Source organism: Corvus hawaiiensis, chromosome Z, assembly GCF_020740725.1.
Source record: "Corvus hawaiiensis isolate bCorHaw1 chromosome Z, bCorHaw1.pri.cur, whole genome shotgun sequence".
In the NCBI taxonomy this organism is placed as follows: Eukaryota; Metazoa; Chordata; class Aves; order Passeriformes; family Corvidae; genus Corvus; species Corvus hawaiiensis.
In genome coordinates this window covers 11,305,793-11,325,340 of record NC_063255.1, presented here as the reverse complement: position 1 = coordinate 11,325,340, position 19,548 = coordinate 11,305,793, and the positions used below count along the sequence as shown (strand labels likewise).

At 38.3% G+C, this 19,548-nt stretch overlaps 1 protein-coding gene across 1 annotated transcript in view; it reads right to left on the bottom strand.

Moving 5' to 3' along the window:
- The window catches only part of TTC33 (tetratricopeptide repeat domain 33), a 46,690-nt gene that overhangs the window by 6,661 nt on the left and 20,481 nt on the right, over window positions 1-19,548 (bottom strand). The window contains exons 3-4 of the mRNA XM_048292044.1: window positions 15,949-16,030; window positions 5,906-6,037 (exon numbers count right to left, since the gene is read on the bottom strand). Coding sequence (XP_048148001.1) covers window positions 5,906-6,037; window positions 15,949-16,030 — 214 coding nt within the window. The remainder of the gene's footprint in view (window positions 1-5,905; window positions 6,038-15,948; window positions 16,031-19,548) is intronic.

The following is a 19,548-nucleotide window of genomic DNA, read 5'->3' as shown; positions in this document are numbered from 1 at the left end:
CAGCCTGGAGAGAAGATTCAGTGATACCTTACAGCAGCCTCCCAGTACCTGTAAGGGGCCCACAAAAGAGCTGGAGAGAGACTTTTACAAGGATATGCAGCGACAGAACAAGGGTTAATGACTTTAAACTGAAAAAGGGTAGATTTAGGCTAGATGTAAGGACAATATTGTTTACAATGAGGTTACTGAGACACTGGAACAGGTTGCCCAGAGAGGTGGTGGATACCCCATCCCTGGAAACATTCAAGGGCAGCTTGGACAGGGCTCTGAGCAACCTGCTCTAGTTGAAGATGTCCTGGCTGACCGCCAGGGAGATTGGACTAGAGGACTTTTACAGGTCCCTTTGAAACCAAAGCTTTCTATGATTCTATGACAATATATTACTGGAATTTAAGTCTTATTTTTGTACTACTCACCATGAACATAAATAATTTTTACAGAAGCATTTATCATAGTAATGCAGAAAACAGGGAACTAAGACGTTTTAGTATATTTAAAGAGTCCTCGTGACATTTCTCTTCTTCAAACAAGAAAAATAATCCAATCCTTTCAGGAACTTTCACACTAGTTTAATAGTTTCTATGGTATAATCTGAATGGCAAATTTGTTTTGTTTGTGCTTTTTTTTTTTTTCTTTAAACTGTCATCTTGAACTTTTCTGTGTAATTTTCTGTTCAGACTATTTCTTCTTTTCAATAAAACATTCTCTCTGGAAATTTCATAAAAAGTAATTCTAGTGTCGTACAAAATGAGGTGAACATGTAATATTTTCCTCTTCTTACATTTACAAAACCATTTTATTCAAAGGTTCCTGAGCTCTCATGTTTTGGAGAAAATACCTGAAATACAGTAATTTTCCAGATGTGAAAGACTATTTTTGTCTTAGGCTTATTGGGATTCCATTAAGTTACAAATGCATGAAAGTCTTTGTTCCCATCTGGTAGATGTGTGTGAGATATACTCATTTCCCCACCTTCCTTCTTCTCTTTTTGAAGAAGTTTGTATCCTCCTTATCCTCCTCTTGCACTTTCTTTTGCTTCAGTGACAGATTTCACAGATATCATTTTGCACCAACTCATTTCTTCACAGCCCTCTTTCCTCACATTTAGTGCCTTTCTGCCCTTACACCTCAGTGCACCCCCCTGCAAAGCTGCAGCATGTTCTGCTGAAGTCACTGCTTCAGGCTGCTTCTACCACAGAGACCTCTACACTGTGCTCTACCAGATGCATGGATATAATCCAGGATAACCAAGGAAACAACCACAAAACTCAATCCCAGCCTAGAAACTGACACAGCCTAAGAAAATAAAGCTTAAGTGATATGAGTACTTTTACCTTGCAAATCAGGAAAATCCAAGAAAACATTTACTTCTTTATTACCAAATTATACTGCCAAAATTATTGCAGGAACTTTAAAACAGTTTTCAAATAAACTTTCTTCAACATCCCTGTTTGTCTTACCCTGTTCATCTGTTTTAGCTAACACTTTCAATTACATGGTCTAGATGTTGAGAAATGCACTCCTCAAAAGTCCTGAGCATCTGACAAAGGTAACTACTAACAGGAGGTGCCAGCTAAATCAGCCACAATGACTTGCAAGAACTGAGTACCCCTGGCAGAAATGTAGCATTGAAAAATGTAGCTGAAAAGGGCATTTAAACTTTCGGAGACTTGCTTGCCCTTCTGCTTTCTTGATGGAAAATAAAAATTGCCTCAGACTGTAAGATCTTTTTGTGCATTAACAAGCACTATCACAAAATCTATTTATGATTTCCAACAGTGGTTAAAGAATAAAAAAGGGTTACTCTATAGTAGATGGAGAGGGCAGGACTAACACAGGACTGTCCCGGCAAAGCTAATGTTACTAACTATTACCTCAGTAACTCAGTTGGACTGTTTAAAGCTGTTGAAAAGAATTTAACAGAACCCCACTTTAACTGACAAAGCATGGTACTTTTTCTCTTAACTGAGCATTTCCTAAATACTTTGACTTTTCAGTGCAAGGTCAACCACTAATTTCCTTTTTATTACCAAAATACTCTATGTTTCTAAATGCTAACATTAGTAACATGTTGAAAAATTACCTCAAATTCAGAATTAGTTATGTTAATCAGCTTCATTCCAATAAAACACAGACATTTCTCTCCTTGGAGTACAAAGCTCCCATCATTATCTAGAAGACCTAAAACTATTTCTTTCAAGAGAGATGAAAGGGCTCACCTGAGGATTCATATTGTCAAGGCGTGATTCTCCTGACAAAATATTGTGCCACACTTAAAGACCACTAAAGCACTAACTACTTAGCAGGAATACAGGGAACCACATCCTTCAAAACATCAAACACAACCCATGCACAGCTGGTGCATATTTACACACCTACCCTCTCAACTTTGTGATCCTCAGTACTCCAGATTTGACAGGGACCCAGAACAGGGTGAAGCTGAAGTCACGGAACCACAGAATGGCTGAGGTTGGCCAGGACCTTCTGAGGTCATCTGGGCCAAGCCCCAGCTCAAGCAGGGCCACCTGGAGCTGGCTGCCCATGACCATGTCACATGGCTGATGAACTCCACCACAGTGGAAGACCCAGTGCTTTCATTCAGTCCTTGATTTTTTTGTGGGTTTGGTTTTGGTTTTTCTTTTTAATATTGCTTTTGTTTGGTTTTCTTTTTTTTTTCCTTGATTAATCAAAGCATGGGGCTCACTCTGTCTCATGGGAGGAACTGTTCTAATGAAGCTATTAGTGTGAAATTGCTAACTGGTTAAGATGTCATCAGAAGTACAGGAAATGTGATTTGTAAAACCAAATATTTACAATGAAATGAGAGAAATACTGCAAGCCTGACTATATTTCTACAGTTTCTACATTCACATTGCAGGTTTACTCAGGTGTGCTCTGCACATTGATTTGTAGAATTTAAGGAATTTCTGCCTTTACAGAAATAAAGTTCTCCTTGCTCACATATAAGTGTTACTGTTGAATTACCCTATTTAGTAAATTCAGAGAAAAAAAGAGCAAACAACTTTTATAAAAGCTAAATAAAATGGGACTAATTTACCTCATTCTTTCTGTCACAAGTTTGACAAAAACTAAGCAAATCTTTCTTTATTATTACACAGCTCATAATATAAATAAGATTTGTTTGGAAGCAGCATTTTGGACCTGGGAAACTTGAAATTAAAATACAGTAAATTGTTTTTTTCCCTAAGAAAAAATGCATCATTCGTTGTGAAGTAATAGAAGTATTCACAACAGACCATTTGGCAGGATGTGGGTAATGAAGACAGATGTTGATGGGGGAGAAATGAAACAAAGAAACAGAAGAAGCAGTTTTTGAGAAGGGTAGTAATTCCCAAATCTCAAAAAAAAATTACTAAAAAGCCCTGATATTAACTTTATTAACTTTTCTTTGTAAAAAATATTATACAGGGAAAAAACAGAAAACCATGACAATGAAGGACTAGTAGAAAAAGGATAATTATGACTTAAACCACTTGGTCAAGAAGACTCCCACTCCAGTTCAATAATTACGAACTCATTTAACATTTTAAAACTCCTTCAGTCTTAACCGCTTAAGACTTCTTAAAAATTGCTTGGTTTGAAAACAAATAGTGATCATTATCTGCATTTTAGAATAACTCTCCAAGTTCTCTGTATTTGAGAACGTATTCATCAGAAAGCAGTTCAACCTAAAGACAGAAAGGCAGTGAAGTATGAACACGCAGTACCAAAGCACTGGAGACACCAACAGGAGCTTGCACACCTCGGGCTCTCTACTCAGAGACAATCAAAAACATTAAGAGGGCAAACTACCTGATCATAACCCCTCCTCCCTCTTCACCAACAGTAAGGTCAATTTAACAATAACGTGAGCACCTAGAGTGGTGTTTCAGATGGATGAAGTGCTTTGATGCAAATCTCTGACTGTTCCCACTTAAAATGCTTTGCTTTGCATCACTGAATGGTCTCAGATGCATAAATTAGATCCCTTTCTAATTAAGCTCAACAATGTATTCTAAGAGGGCACCTGAAGTGCTACTCTGAAATCAAACAAAATTAATATAACGTGAACACTAGGTCCCCAGCACTCAAGATATCCACTCCCACTGGTGTTTCATGCTTTGTCTATGTAGACAAAGCTTATAGGATCTGGTGAATCGACCTGGTGGGTGTAACTAGTATGGGTATATCACTATATATAACTGATATTACAGCAACTGTAGCATTTTTTACAGAATGAACAGCATCAGTTAGTTAGGATCCTTGAAGGAAATGGAACTTTGATTTTCCTGAGACTAGTGCATTTAAAATTCTCAGACATAATTTACAGTGACAGCTTCAAACACTTAAAAGGAAAAGATCCAGACAGAACAGACTATCTACTCTTACCTTCTACACCACAAAAAGCCATGGAATGTCACCAGTGTTGAAATGCAGATATGCATGGATTTATATGAGATATTTCATATTATGGTACTGCACCAACAAAGGGAGCACACATCTGCAACACACAGCTATTGTCTTAGGTTTTGTCTAACAGGACTGGAGCACCTCCCCTGTAAAGCCAGGCTGAAAAATTGGGGCTGTTCAGCCTGGAGAAGAGAAGGTTGAGTGGAGACCTTATAGCAACCTCCCAGTATCTGAAGTGGGGCTACAGGGAAGGGGACTCTTTGTCAGGAACTGCAATGGTAGGACAAGGAATAATGGATACAAACTGAAAGAGGGGAAATTTAGGTTAGGTATTAGGAAGATATTCTTTACTATGAAAGTGCTGAGACTCTGGAACAGGCTGCCCAGGGAAGCTATGGATGCCCCATCTCTGGAGTGTTCAAGGCCAGGTTGGATGGGGCTCTGAGCAACTCGGTGTAGTGGAAGGTGTCCCTGCCCATGGCACAGCAGGGCTGGAATTAGATGATCTTTAAGGTTTCCTCCAACCCAAACCATTCTATGACTCTAGGTGATTCACATTGTTTGCGTTTGTTTTGGTTTGTCTGGGGCTTTTAATACTGCTCCTTATTACATTTTAAAAATTAGTTTTGCATGAATTGTTAACCTCCATCAAAAAAAACCCCTATTATTTTTTTTAATTCTTGAAAATTTTCAGACCAAACATTGTAACTTTGCAAAAACACTCTAAATTACCAACAAAATTATTTGTATCAAAACAGCACACAGCTACGTCTATTCCAAATACAACCAGTATCTCTTTTCATTTGAGTGTTCATGATGCACTGTTTTTCTAATGGACTTCTGTGAATGTGTCTGAATTTGAAAGTTTACCTACTGTGTTTTCACAGAAAGTAGCAGGAAACTATTATATTCTAGAAAAAAAGAAGCACTTCAGCTATTGCAGAGCATCCCTGGCTTTTTGCTATCTTATTAAATGAAGAAGCAACTTCAACCATTTGAGTTAGGGAGCCAGAGGAAAGCAGGAACGTGATTTGCTGCATGTGAAGCAGGAGAGCAGGACACAAGGAAAACAAGACACTAGAATTTTATAAGCAGGCATGTATGAAAACTGAGCCTGAATTATCAGCTGAGGCTGGGACTTCACATTACCCTCATCTTTAAACCATGGTGAGCTGCATTGTAGCAGTACTACACACAGAATGTAGTGTGTGCAGTTATGTCAACGTAATTGTTCTACTGCCTAAAGCCACCACATAAATACAATATATGACACAAAAGTCTTGGAGCTAGACAGGTCTTCCACAAGTCCAGCAACAAAACCACACAAGAAGCATTTGTGAAACACAGTAAAGCAGAGGGAACACTGCCAATAAATAATAATAAATAATAATACCAATCTTTTTCCTTGTCTATGTTCAAGTTACCATAAGGATATACAGCAACCTTGGTATTTCTGTACTTTCCTTCTCACACACAATTAATTTTGTTATCCTACCAGTGCTATCTCTCCTAATCCAAGCTGGGCACGTCCCAAAGTCTGCCAGGCATCCCAGGAACGTGGGTTTCTCTGGACAGCCATTTCTGCTGCATGCACTGCTGGGAATATTTCATGTAAAGACATCAGGACCTGTAACAGAAATAGAAGAAGAAAAGGAAGAAAAATAAGCAAAACTGAAAATAAATTCAAGTTTTCTGTGATTTCCCAGGCAACAACCACTGTTTCAATAACTAAGAACCAGATTCATCTTACCTAGTTTTTCTTAGCTTAAAAGTTAGTTGTCTGATGTCAGATAGTCACCCAGACTCATTTCAATCCCCACAGAGAGAAAGAGACATGCTACAGGATGATTCGCCCAAACAATTTAAGTGAATCCATTAGAAGTAGATTAATTGCTTCTGAAGGTGTCTCTCCTTGTCAACAAACCCTAAAGCCAATAGAAGCATAACAGAATACTCTGGACAAACACATGGAGAACTGTCATAGGTTAGCAAGCATAGTCCCGGAAGGGACGTCCTTGCTAAGGGGTGCTTACAGTTTCCTCTGGGAACTGATAGAACCTATCAGCTGGCCAGTTTGAATATGGACAATTCTCTAAGCCACTTAAAGTTGTGACCACCTCTGTGATCCACATTTAAGAATAGGCAAACTCCCCCTCCAAGCTCTCTCTCGTTTCCGGCGCTGGCACAGGCGGCTGCAGGGCCCATGTGGGGGCCAGCGGGCCCGGCCAGGCCCTGCTAGGGCCAGGCCGGGCCGGGCCACAGCCATCCTGAAGCCAGTGGACCTGTTCCAGCCGTGGAACCCCCCCCACTGCCTTGCCGTGGGCAGCCGGAGCGGCTCGGCTCCCCCCTCTCCACTGCGATAAGAAAAATTCAACATTCCAGCTGCAAAGCTGCAAGGCCGAGGTGAGAGTAACGCTTTTATTGCTGTGAAGAGCTGAAAACCTGAGGGAAGAGAGAGAGGAGATGCTTAAAGCTGAAATTCTGTTGTGAAGCTATGATATATCAGAGTATCCTGTTGTAATTCCATGAAGATATGGGGGGTGGAGTGTTCAACTCGTAAGCAAAAGCACCTGCGCTGAGATAGGCAGATGCTGACGCAGCTGTAATTTCATGAGGAGTTTGGACAGGGAGAGATGGACCAGATGAGGACTTTTGCTCCAAATGGGAAAGGAGAAAACCTCAGTCCCTAGAGATGCTCCCAGAGATAGTCCTAAAGATGAAGATGATGAAGACCCTTTGCTCCCAGGGAAGGAGAAGGGCCTCTGTTTTTGTTTCTGAACGGCTCAACCTTAAAATTGTACCCCAAAAAACTTCAAGAGTGGACCCTCGAAAGCAGTTGCGGGAAAAGCTGCAAGTCGGGGGAAAGGACTCACACGCAGGCAGAGAGACTCCTCTTCCTAAATGGACTGAACAATATTTGGAAGTGGGCGGCTGTCTCGTTGTGATAATGTTTTCATAGCATGAGCAAGAAGAGACTTCTCTTTCTAAATGGACTGAACAAGGTTATTATGGAAGTGGTAAACAGACTGAACATCTTAAGGGTTGTCTTTGAACATTGTCAGTGGGAGAAGGGAGGAAGGTGGGGGGAGGAGGAGAGTTCTGAAGGTGTGGTATAATTTTTTTTTTTTCCCTCTTTTAGGTCTGTTAATAAACTTCTTTATATTCTTTCAAGTTTGGTGCCTGCTTTGCATTTCTCCTAATTCTTATCTCACAGCAGATAAACAGTAATAAGTATTTTGGACCAAACCACTACAAGAACTAAACATAATAAATGTGCAAGTATCGTTGAAAAACTCTTGGATTGTATTTATCCTTTTTAATAGAGAACTGAAATCTACCAAAGACAGTTGCAGTGCAAATGATATAATTATAGAAACAATCCCTGCAACTCAGCATGGAAACAGACTTTAACAATGACTGTTGTATTTAGAAAACAAGCGTTCTGCAGAGCCTAACTTAGACATGAAGTCACCTACGTTAAGTAAGGAAAAAAGTGGTTTCTGAATGTGAAAATCTCTGTTACTCAGCAGCTATCACAGGATTATTCTTCTTGCACTGAATGTCCATAATTAAGCCTATAAATCACAGTTAGCAATACATAACGTGGCTCAAAGCTTGCCTTACGTTTCCAATACCACCATGAGATTGGCACATCACCTGAAGACCTGCATCACTCTGAGATCATGATTTCAGACACCCACATGCTACAGTGATAGATACCAGCGTTAAGAAACAAATGACAACTGCATTCCTGCAGTATGATGAGAATGTCAACCACAAGGGTAAGACTCATATGTGGGCAACCACTTTCATCCCAACTGACCACAACTATGATGAATAATATTAGAACGTATTAGGACTATTGCTGAAGTCCAAAACAGATTTAACCTTACTGTTCTATGGTATGAGTGTGGAGTAGAGAAAGATTCAAATGTGACGATCTTGAGTATTTACTCTAATTAACAAACAGTACATCCACAACATAGAAGTGAGCAGCACACTAAAAAAAAAGGGGAGGAGGGAAAGGAGAAGGCAAAGATTTACTACATAAAGTAACCCTGTACTGAAGAAACCAAGGAACATCATAAGCATAGCTTCTGATAAAGCTATGGGTTTGGGTTGATACTTCTGCTGTTCTAGTATGTCTAAACTTTTCTAAAGACTAGTCTTATGGCTTCACTCAAATTCTGTTCAATAGACTGTACCTTAGAATTCAGAAATACCTAAAAAATATTTTTTAAAAAATCCATAGTTATATATCATTTTCCCTTCTTTTTCTGCTCAACAGTTCTCAATGACTGCATTTTGTATCAAAGTTTGTGACGAATGTATTTTTCCAAAACTTTCAGATCAATTACATTTGTATGAGTAGTTTCTCTTACCTGCAGCAAATGTGTGAAGTGAATCAAACTGTTACTAGTGGATAGGTGTACATTCTATCAAGATGAAGGGATTTTGCATCTATCAGCTACCTTTTATATCAGTGCCTTAATGTCTTAACATATTTATTCTCATAAGAGAAAAAAATCCAAGTATACACTCATAGGAGCATTTTTATGCATCCTAAGTATTTAGTATTTCCTACTAGTACCTTCTGCTGCAAACTAATTACAAAACATCTGTGTAAGTGCTTAGGATATCTTTTGTAGTGTTTAATGAATTTTACTGGTTTGTTTACTGAATTAGTATCTTACTAATAAAGGCAATTATTCCACTTTATTTATGACTACTGTGTGTACTAGCGTAAACAGCTACTTTAAATATGCTCTTCCAGATCATGTAGTAATTACTTTGCTCCTAGTAACTCTTGGCATTAGATTCTCAAACTACATTCAAACAAACACACATTTGAATGTATACGCATTTTATCCAGCATAGGTAGTTTGTTCAGTTACTAATAAAATGACTCAGCTATTCTTGTCAGTCATTGCAAAAGAATAAACTTATTAATGCACACTATTTTCCTACACTTTTGTTTTCAGGTGAAGAGGTCATCAAAATGAACAGACAGTGGCAAACCTGAATGTGTGCAGCCTTGTCCTGGGTTACTCTGACTTTATATAATTATCACTTTAAAAAAACAGCTCTGCATGCTACTTGGAAAGTGAACCATCAAACCAGCTATTCTTCACCTGAAAAACCACGCTGAACAAGGAATAAAAAACACCACAAGCATGAAGATTTCCTGTGCAGAGATTTGACAAGTGGTGCCCAGTCCTTTTAATGGGGTAGGCCACATGGGCAAGACAAAGCCAAACAGGAACTACACATGCTGTAGCCCCCCTTGTCACACAACATGCCTGTCACATGCAACCTGCAGCCACATCAAGCGTGTGTAGATATATATATACACACACATACACACACTCACAGAATATACAAATACAGTATACAGGTAAAGTGATGTGTGTATAGATAGTGATACATAAATATAAAATATATATAAAATACTCGATTAGAAAACAGTCTAAAAACGGATCCAAAAATTACAAGAAAAAATTTACGAAGCAGAAAAAATATCTCAAGGCTCTCACTGCACGCGCGCACACACACACACACACACACCCCTTCATGGAGTGAAATGTCGTATAAAGATGTTCAGTATGTGGATTTTCAGGACTTGCTTTATTCCAAGAGATTTACCCTTATTACATGCTTTAAAACAAAAAACATCCATGTCCCATAAATGACTTATTTTAACAGATCTAGCTTTAGAATAAGTCATACATGAGAGATTGGAAGAATTAGAAGAACTCAGTGGCAAAAAGCCAATTAAACATGGCAACTGTCATCAGGAGACTAACCAAGTATTAGAAATCCAGGCAGTAGAGTGACCCATCCTGTCCTACCCACAATATTTTGGAAGTGTTATGAATCTGAGTAAGTTCTGGTTTTAAATGAGCTCAGTGGATTGAATCACTATATATAGATACATTCCACGTCCAGTGAAACTGATCCAATTCCTTTTTCCATCCAGGAACCCATTTCAAAATACGGATGAATAAAATTCATCCTACCCATAAAAGCAGTTTACATTCATCCATGCTCTAAAGGAATTACACCTTTATTACAATTACACTGTGTGGTGCAATTACTTAATTGCACACACAGAAACACTTCTTTGCAATTTAGATTTCTGGAGTTCACACTAATGTTTTGATGGTTAACTCTTCTCAGCACATACCCCATTAAAAAAAAAAGAAATTAAAAATAATCACACTTACTAGTTGATTTGTTATAATCTGAAATTGGGATTCTAAGCCTGGTCATGTCTTAGCAACCTTGTAATTTCTTAAGTAGGAAGAGAGATGGGTAGAAGTTGCTATTATTTCTTCACTGAGTTCAAGATTAAGAAAACCTTTAGAAGAGGGGAAGTGGAATTATTTGTATATGATGGGTTTCATATATAAAAACAAAGAAGAGACATATATCTGAAATCCTGGTCCTGTTCAATGAATGCAAATTGAGAATGCAGCATTGTAGGAAACTAGATTCTCATACAGCTGATGAAAAAACATCCAAAAAAATTATTATAAGGAACTTAACCTGACAGTTTACATTTGAATTCACTTGTTTCTAAAAATATGTACAAAACAATTGTATTGTCTACTTTAAAAATTCTGTCATAGTTGCATAGTTATCTGAGATCGGAGGTGCAAGTACCACGAGATAAGCAACACGAACCAGGTGAATGCTCAGGGGCAGTACTGAACAGCAGAACAAGATCATTTGTTATACACATGACACAATGTATCAAGTCCTCTGATAGCTCTCCTCACCCAACAATGTCCCAGATGGTCCAGTCGCCAAATGTTCAGATACAAAATCAAAGAATATGTCAAAGTCTGCTCTTCCATCTTTGTAAGCCAAAGCAGTAATAAAACAATCCAGTCAATATCTAAGATATTAAGCCCACAATTAAATTCAAGCAGTCTTGGTGACTGCATTAATATAGGCAGTCTTTATACATTTCTTTGAATATACTTACGGTACTATTTATCTAACATCAGAATCAACACTGAGCTGCTGTTGTTGGGTCTTTTTTGGTTTTCAACACAAATGCAGAAATGGAGTTGCATAAACATTTACCTGCCAGTCATTGTTCTTGCAACTTAGGCTGGTAATGGAATATCAAGTATGTATACTGACAGATCTTGCACGCAAAGAAAAGTGCACCCCTAACCTCTCAAAAACCATAAAAATCTGTTTTAAAATGATCAAAGAGTAGCTGAAAGCAATGGAAAAAAAATCTCATCAAGTTCTATGGTTTTTTTGAAGCAATTGAGTAATTCCTCAGTTCCCATGTGATTTTCTGGAAATACATTTACTTCAAGTATCTTTGACAACTAGGAACTTTTAACACTATTTCCACCCTTCAGAAATACTGAAAGACATTTGTCCCACATCTGTTAAAATACAGATCTTTAAGAACTTACCACAAACAGATTCCTACAGTGCCATTAAAATATCTATCTGAGCTGGACATTAAACAATTCAGTATTGAAAATTTTAAGTTTGCTGTTGAGAAAGGAAATATTAATGAATGGAGAAGCTGCTATGTAATCCAACATAAAGTTATCCTAATAAATGTAAGGATATAAGACAGATACTCAAGCCTGAGCAAAAAACCCCCACTTCATCCTCCACTGTTAATTCTCAAAAGAAGTTACTTCATGAATAGACATTTTCTCACTGAAAGAAAATTAATATAGACCATAAAGAATCTCTGCATATTGCACAAAGTCATTCCTAACACGAGTCTCCTCCTCCATTATATGACCCGCATACCAAGACAGGGGGATTTTTACAGACCCAGTGCTGGTCAAGGCCTTGCTGAAGTTGGTGTACAGTTCTTCTGAAACATTTTCACTGAGCTACACTGTAATAGCTGCAGTATTTGTGCTGGTATGCTGGACTGGAATAACACAGCTAGCTCTAAGGCAGTATCCTTTAAATATTGGCCGCAATATTTTTTGAATGCATTACGTATTTCTATTTTGGCAAAAGTGGGTTTTTACAGCTCACATCAGTACCATTAGAAGTACAAAGGTATCAAATTACACATTATACTAGACAGCTTCCAGTAAGCCTAAGTCATACTGCAAAACAACATCTGCAATAATTATTTGCATGTACGAAGAGACATTACCAATTGAAACATTAGGTGTTTTATTAAAAAGAGTCAAGAAATAGTTTTATAAATATATACTTTGTACACAAGCTTTTCTTGTTTAACAGTCACAGTGTAACAAGTGTTAAGCAATACAAGAAAGTAAAATCAAAAAGAAATGGTGCTACTGTCCAGAACTACTCTCAGGAAACAAAGCAAAGGCATGGTGGAAGCAAAGGCCTCGGCTCCTCTGGTTTTTTCAGCTTTCATTACTCTCCAATGGTTTCACTAGACAAGGAAAGCTAATTCACAAGATGAATCAGAGTCACACAGCTGTTTCTCAGTTCCTCTTGGTCAGCAGAAAAGCTGTGTGCCTCTAGCTCACCTTTGCCATTTTGCTGAAATACAGGGACTAGGAAGCCAAGTTATCAACAGCCCCTCAGTATTAGGTATTGCATCTGGAGCACTGATTAAAGCACACTGTAGTAAGCTCCTCTTTGGATAATTCATTGCGTCATAGCTCAGATCCAGGTAAGCTTACACACTTCACAGTTCTCCTGCTATTTTCAGTGCAAAAATACTTAATTTTGGTATAATTTCAATTAAATAGAGCGCTTTTGGGGACCTATCTTAAATTTTTGCATTCACTTAAGACCATAATAAAGTACAGTTCAAGGGAGCTGTTCACTAATTTGTCCCACTGAGCAGAACTGTCCTGAAATTTTCAACAGCTTTTTTTTTTATTCAAAACAGAGTTAAATGCTTAGACTATGATAATAAAACTTACCAATACCATCATCACATCTTAACAGATTTTCTTTACTAGTGAAGTCAAAAATGAAATATACAAATAAACTCCTACATAATTTAACACAATGAGCAATTACAGCAATCTGGAATGCTGCTAATTAAAGCAGGATTATATTATACCATCTCTTCCAATAATGCATAATCAGGATTTGAAATTCCTTAATATATAGCTCTGCAGATGCTGGAAGTTTACATGAGAACAGAACGCATTGAGAAAAATTTTTTTAAGAAAAATCTTTCAAGCACTTCTAAACACAGAGAAGTCCCAGCGCCAAAGCTTGCTGGATCAGGAGAGAAGTATTGCTAAATGCTCGTGCTATTTGTGCAACTCTTTCCCAGCCATCCCACTAGGCCAGACAGACCTTTCATTTACACTAACACTTACGGAAAGGCAACAATACACTTCTCCCAAAACAATTTAAAGAAAAACCTTTAAGCCATAAAATATCTCTCAGACTACATGCATAACCCAGTAAGATCTAAACCTTCTGCAGCTATATAAAACAAAAGCATCCTTCTGTATTACTGTATTTAAATGAAGTTATGATTATTCAATTAATTCTTTTGCAGAATCAAACTTTCTTCACAAGACAAGATGACTGTGAAGGGAAGATGTGGAAATATCCATTAAAAAAAGCAAAAAGTAGCCACCACATCTTGGAAAAAAACCAGCATTGGTTCTTGGGGTTTGTTGGGGTTTGGGTTTTTTTGGCTTCTTTTTTGGTGAAGTGGGGGTTGTTAGGGTTTTGACTGGGGTTTTTATACAATGAAAAATTAGAGGAACAACAAATATTTTAAAACGAAACAGTACAGCAAATTTCCTAAAAGTTACATAATACATTACTGAATAATTTTTATCTCTTTTCCTCTCTTCTTCAACAAATGTATTTTTTTCAGACTGCTTGATGAAACTAAATAGCCACAGCTCTACCGGCATCCTAGAATCCTGAGGGAACTGGCTGTTATCTCCAATATATTTGAAAATTCATGGCAATGAGGTGAAGACCCAGTGGCTGGAAAATGGGAAATATCACCCTCAGTTTTAAAAAGGAGAGAAAGGAAGACACAGGGAGCTGCAGACTGGTGAGCCTCATCTCTGTGCCTGGGGAAATCGTGGAGCATAACCTCACAAAAACAATGCTGAGGCACGTGCAACACATGATCCAAAACAGTCAGCATGGCTTTACTAAAGGGCAAGTCATGAAGTCATACCTGAGCAACCAAGTGGTCTTCTCTGATGGAGTGACTGCAACAGTGGACACAGGAAAAATGACTGATGTCATCTACCTGGACTTCTGTAAGGTCTTCAAAATGGTCTCATACAACATCGTTATCTCCATATTGGACATGGATTTGAAGGGTGGAATGACTTGTGGGTCAGGAACTGTCCATCTGGCTGGAGGGACACAGCCAGAGGGTTGTGGTCAATGGCTCTGTGTCCAGGTGGAGGCCAGTGACGGGTGGTGTCCCTCAGGGCTCTGTTTTGGGAGCAATGATCTTCACTATCAGTGACAGAGAGTGGGGACAGGTGCACCATCAGAAAGTTTCCAGATGACACAAAGCTGAGTGGTGCCCTTGACACAACGAAGGAAGGATGACACCCCAAGGAACCTGGAAAACTTGAGAAGTGGGCTCCTGGGAACCTCATGAGGTTCAACAAGTGCAAGTGCAAGGTGCTGCACCTGGGTCAGGTAATACCAGACCTGAGCACAAACTGGAAGAAGAACTCATGGACAGCAGTCTTGCCCAGAAGGACTTGAGGGTTCTTGTGGATGAAAGACCAGACATGACCCAACCTCATCCTGAGCTGCTTCTAAACCAGCGTGAGCTGCAGGTGAAGGGAGGGGATTCTGCCCCCCTACTCTGCTTTTGTAAGATCCCGCCTGGAGCACTGGGGTCCCCAGCGTAAGAAAGACATGGACCTATTGAAGCAGGTCCAGAGGAGGCCACTAAGATACTCAGAGAGCTGGAGCACCTCTGCTATGAGAAAAGGCTGTGAGAGCTGGGGTTGTTCAGCCTAGAGGAGAGAAGACTCAGAATCTGAGGCCTCACTAGAATCTTTCAGTACCTATGGGAGTCACAAGAAAGCTGGGGAGGGACTTTTTACAAGGGCATGGAGTGACAGGACAAGGGGTAACAGCTTCAAACTGAAAGAGGGCAGGTTTAGATTAGATATTACAAAGTCTTTTACACGACTGATTTATCTATGTAACACTTAATACAAAACCAGACTGAAGCAAATCCTCTGCATACAGTATCCGAGTTTAATATTGACAGTAGATAATATTAAGTCCAATCTTTAGAAAGAGCAGGAAGATTTTTAGTGGTCAAATTCGCTAATCTATCACACTAAGGCTCTCCTTGATCCCTCCAATACAATTTTTAAGTATTTCCATTTTTTTCCTGCAATGTAGCATCCTAATTCACGACCCAACAAAGATGTTTATTATAACTAGCTGGGAAATTAGCATTATTTGAATTCCTGTTAAAAGACACCCTGTTGGTTGGGAAAAATTAAATACCTGAATTGTGCATACTTCCTGTGTACAACAATTAAACTATGTTCACAAACACAACGTTTTCTAATTTCGAAACTGGAAAGAATTGTCATGCTTTACCTGTGATTTCATCTCATAAAGTGTAGCATCCTCTGGAGTTAATTGAAGTGCTTCATCCCACTTGACAAGAGCCTCTCTGTACCTGTAGTCAAAACAACATTACAGTGTCAACATATTTAGAGGGACTGGATATTTCTATTTATATCCTGACATTCTCCTAAATAAACTGCCATGGCATATGATTAGTATTAATTATTTTTCTACTTACTTCCCCATAAGACATACTGAACTGTTTTCAGAAACTGGACATTTTTTGTTCTGACCAAATGGATTCATAAGTACTACTACAGAAGTGACCTCAAGTGAATTTACAAAGCAACATTAGAAACCTGAGGCAAAGCTTAATGACTTAAAACTAGAAATCTTGAACTCAGTCAAGTTCCCCTCATTGTCAAAATGATCCCTAGCCAGGCATAAAGAAATATATCCAGAACCCTACATGCCATGATACAGTCATATTTTAAAATTTCTTTTCATTCTAAAAAGCTGGTATTTCTATAGTGTAACATAATGTAAGAATCTAAGGACATCTAGAAAACTTTGGTATTTAAATATAAGAAGGAGGTTGAAAGTAAACAGCTATACTGAAATCACTCAACTTTGGGAAAGCATGAACTATGTTGCTCTTTCCTAGGAAAAAGAACAAAACAGAAGAGCTGACCAAAACCAATAAAATGTAGCTTTCTTTTGTCTTGAACAATGAGGTAAAACTTGAACCACAATGAAGAACTGTAACAGAATAGCGAGATGCAGTTACAGATGTGCAGTCTTTTCAGCCCTACAGGTGGCCTTTCATCAACATCAATGAGGCTCTGGGGTTATCACATGTTCTCTGAAACTGTTTCAAAATCCACATTTGTTGCAAAACTCAGTGGGAACATATGTATTTATATTAATTATACTGCAAAGGTATGAAAACAGTCTTGGGAGATACACATGCTTCAACTTTAATACAGTGTGGATAAAACTACAGTAATTTTCACATGCACTTCATATGAAACAATTTTTATCTTCCCCTACTCATCATTCTTCCTTCCCATTCCTTTCCCCATTTTTCAATTTTTCAGAAGTCCTCTGGGTTGTATTACACCTCCAGGTTTTCCAGAGCAGTCATAAGAAGACTTCAGAAAGTTCTGAGCCAACTCGGAATAGAAAAACAGACTGGAAAAGCAATGCAACTGAAGTCAAACTCTCCCTATGATCCAGGTATTATTAGTTTGCAAATTACACTAATAAGTGTGATGTTTGAGTGCTAAGAAAAGGACGTTCCAATAAACTTTCACATTTCCTCCAAGTTTAGCCACCAGCTGCACACTTTTCATCTCAGTTCATTTGCAAGGGCAGGTGTTCACCCTAAAGAAAACATGACATTTTCCACGTGCATCAGTAGAAGCTTTATGCTGTTATTTACCTAGTGTGGACTACTTTTGGAGTAGAAGATTATAGTTTAGTTCAACACCTAGCACAGACCTTGCAAATAAAGCCTACATGAGTAAGGGTCCTCAGCTCAGTTAGGTGGTATCCTGGCCATGCAGAAAGGTGCAATGTTGTGAGCAAAGAGTTTAGTAAAAACAGGTTTTGGAAAACAGAGCAATTACAGTAATAACATCAGTGACCAGAAAGGAAGGAACAGCACTGGCATTCTGCAAGTAAAAAGATGCAAGACAAAAAGCTGCATTTCAGGAACCTTCATTTTTACTTCTATGAACGGAACATAATTGTTCAAAGCACCAATCTGAATGGGATATAAACCCATAGCAAGAACATGTTACTGCTGAAAGAAGGGTCAAATAGAAGCCAATATTTCCCCAAATCCTGCTGGGTTTTGCTACCAATTTGTCAACAGTCTGCCAAGAGAATAAAGATGGACAAGAGAGAAGAAGTTGCACATTCACAGAAACAATATGCTGCATGTGCTCTGTATGTGAATAGTAAATTATGTAACTCCACCTGTGAGCCCCAGAAAGTGTGATCCAAGAGAAGGGACAACAGAAAGCCAGAATCACTTCCCAGACTAAGAACACAACAGCAGAGGGCTGGAACAGGAAAGGTTTCACCCACTAAGGAGACTGACTGCTGACTACCAGCTTACAATGTGGAGATATCCACAGGGCTGTGCAATAGTCATCTTCTCAGTACATGTATTTTCTTGAGAGAAGGTCTGATAAAACATTTCTGTTCTATTTGAAACACTCAGAAAAAAAGATCTTTCTATTGCTGCTCCAGGAGAAACTAAGGGCACTGTCCTTACTAAGAGAAAATGAGCCATGTTGCTTCTCTAGTAACGCAAAATCAGGAAAAAGTCCTTTATAAAAAGATAGTCCATTAATCAAAGAACATTCTATGTCATTCTTCTGAAGGAAAACATAGAAGATTATATTAAATATCGAACGCCATACTGAAAGATTCCTACGGATATAAGATACAGTTGCAAAGTCAATGTTTCAGTAAACGCTTTATGAAAATCATAAACCTTGGCTGAAATAAGGAGGGAGTTAACACAGGGGTAGTGTTGCAAAATAAGTAATTTAAAAAATAGATCATTTTACTGTTTCTCAGGATCTTTTTTGAGCTGAACTGTACAGCTTTTCCACTGTATGTTACCACTGTGAGGAGAACTGGTCTTGAAAAGGAAAGCTTTGATATAAATATGGCATCCGCTTAGGGCTTGGAGTATCTGTCATATAAGGGAAGGCTAAGAGAAACAGGACTATGCAGCCTGAAGAAGGGGAGGCTCAAAAGGAATCTTACTGAGGGGCAAAATTACCCAGTTTGGAAGTGGGGCAGGGAGTTCAGAAGATGGAATCAACTCTTCTCAGTCATGCCCAATGACAGGACAAGAAGCAATAGGCACGAAAATGAAGCACAAAAATTTCTGTTTAAGCACATCTCCATCACTGGAGATACCCAAAATGCAGATCAACAACATCCTGAGCAACTCACTGTAGTCAAACTTGCTTCAAGCAGGAGCCAGAGTAGAAAAATCTCAGGGAGTTCACTAGGATTGTATGATTTGCTAAGGTATCAGCAAAACCAGTGATTTAAGTGATTTAAGATATTATTATCTTTTGGCTAAATGAAAACAAATTTTATACAGAATTTAAACTGACAAAAAATAGATCCATTAATTTTTAGATCTCTGGGATGGCTATAAAATTTTTCTATTGTAGCAGTGAAGTCACAAAACACTAACAATGGACATATCCTCTTTGTAACAGATTATAAAAACAGTATTTCCAGAAAAATTAAAACATTTATGCATATATACATTGTAACTAAGCACCTAAACAGTAACACAAAGCATTTTTAAGGAAAGACTACAATGTTTTGATATATAGAATTCTATTTATGTGAGTACACAGATACAGTAGCCTTATCTACCTACAGTGATTTCAGCCAAGTAGCAGACTTCACTACAAAAAAATTATACAGTTACAATCAGAATTTAATTAGCATTTTCTCTTCTTTATTGCAAAGCTATAAAAAGGAATAAATTATTGACAACTGGATACATCTGGAATGGCTTCAGCCTACAAGACCTGATGGATTTAGACATTTTTTATTTAACAGCACATGAAATCCCATAGCTCCCCTAAAGTA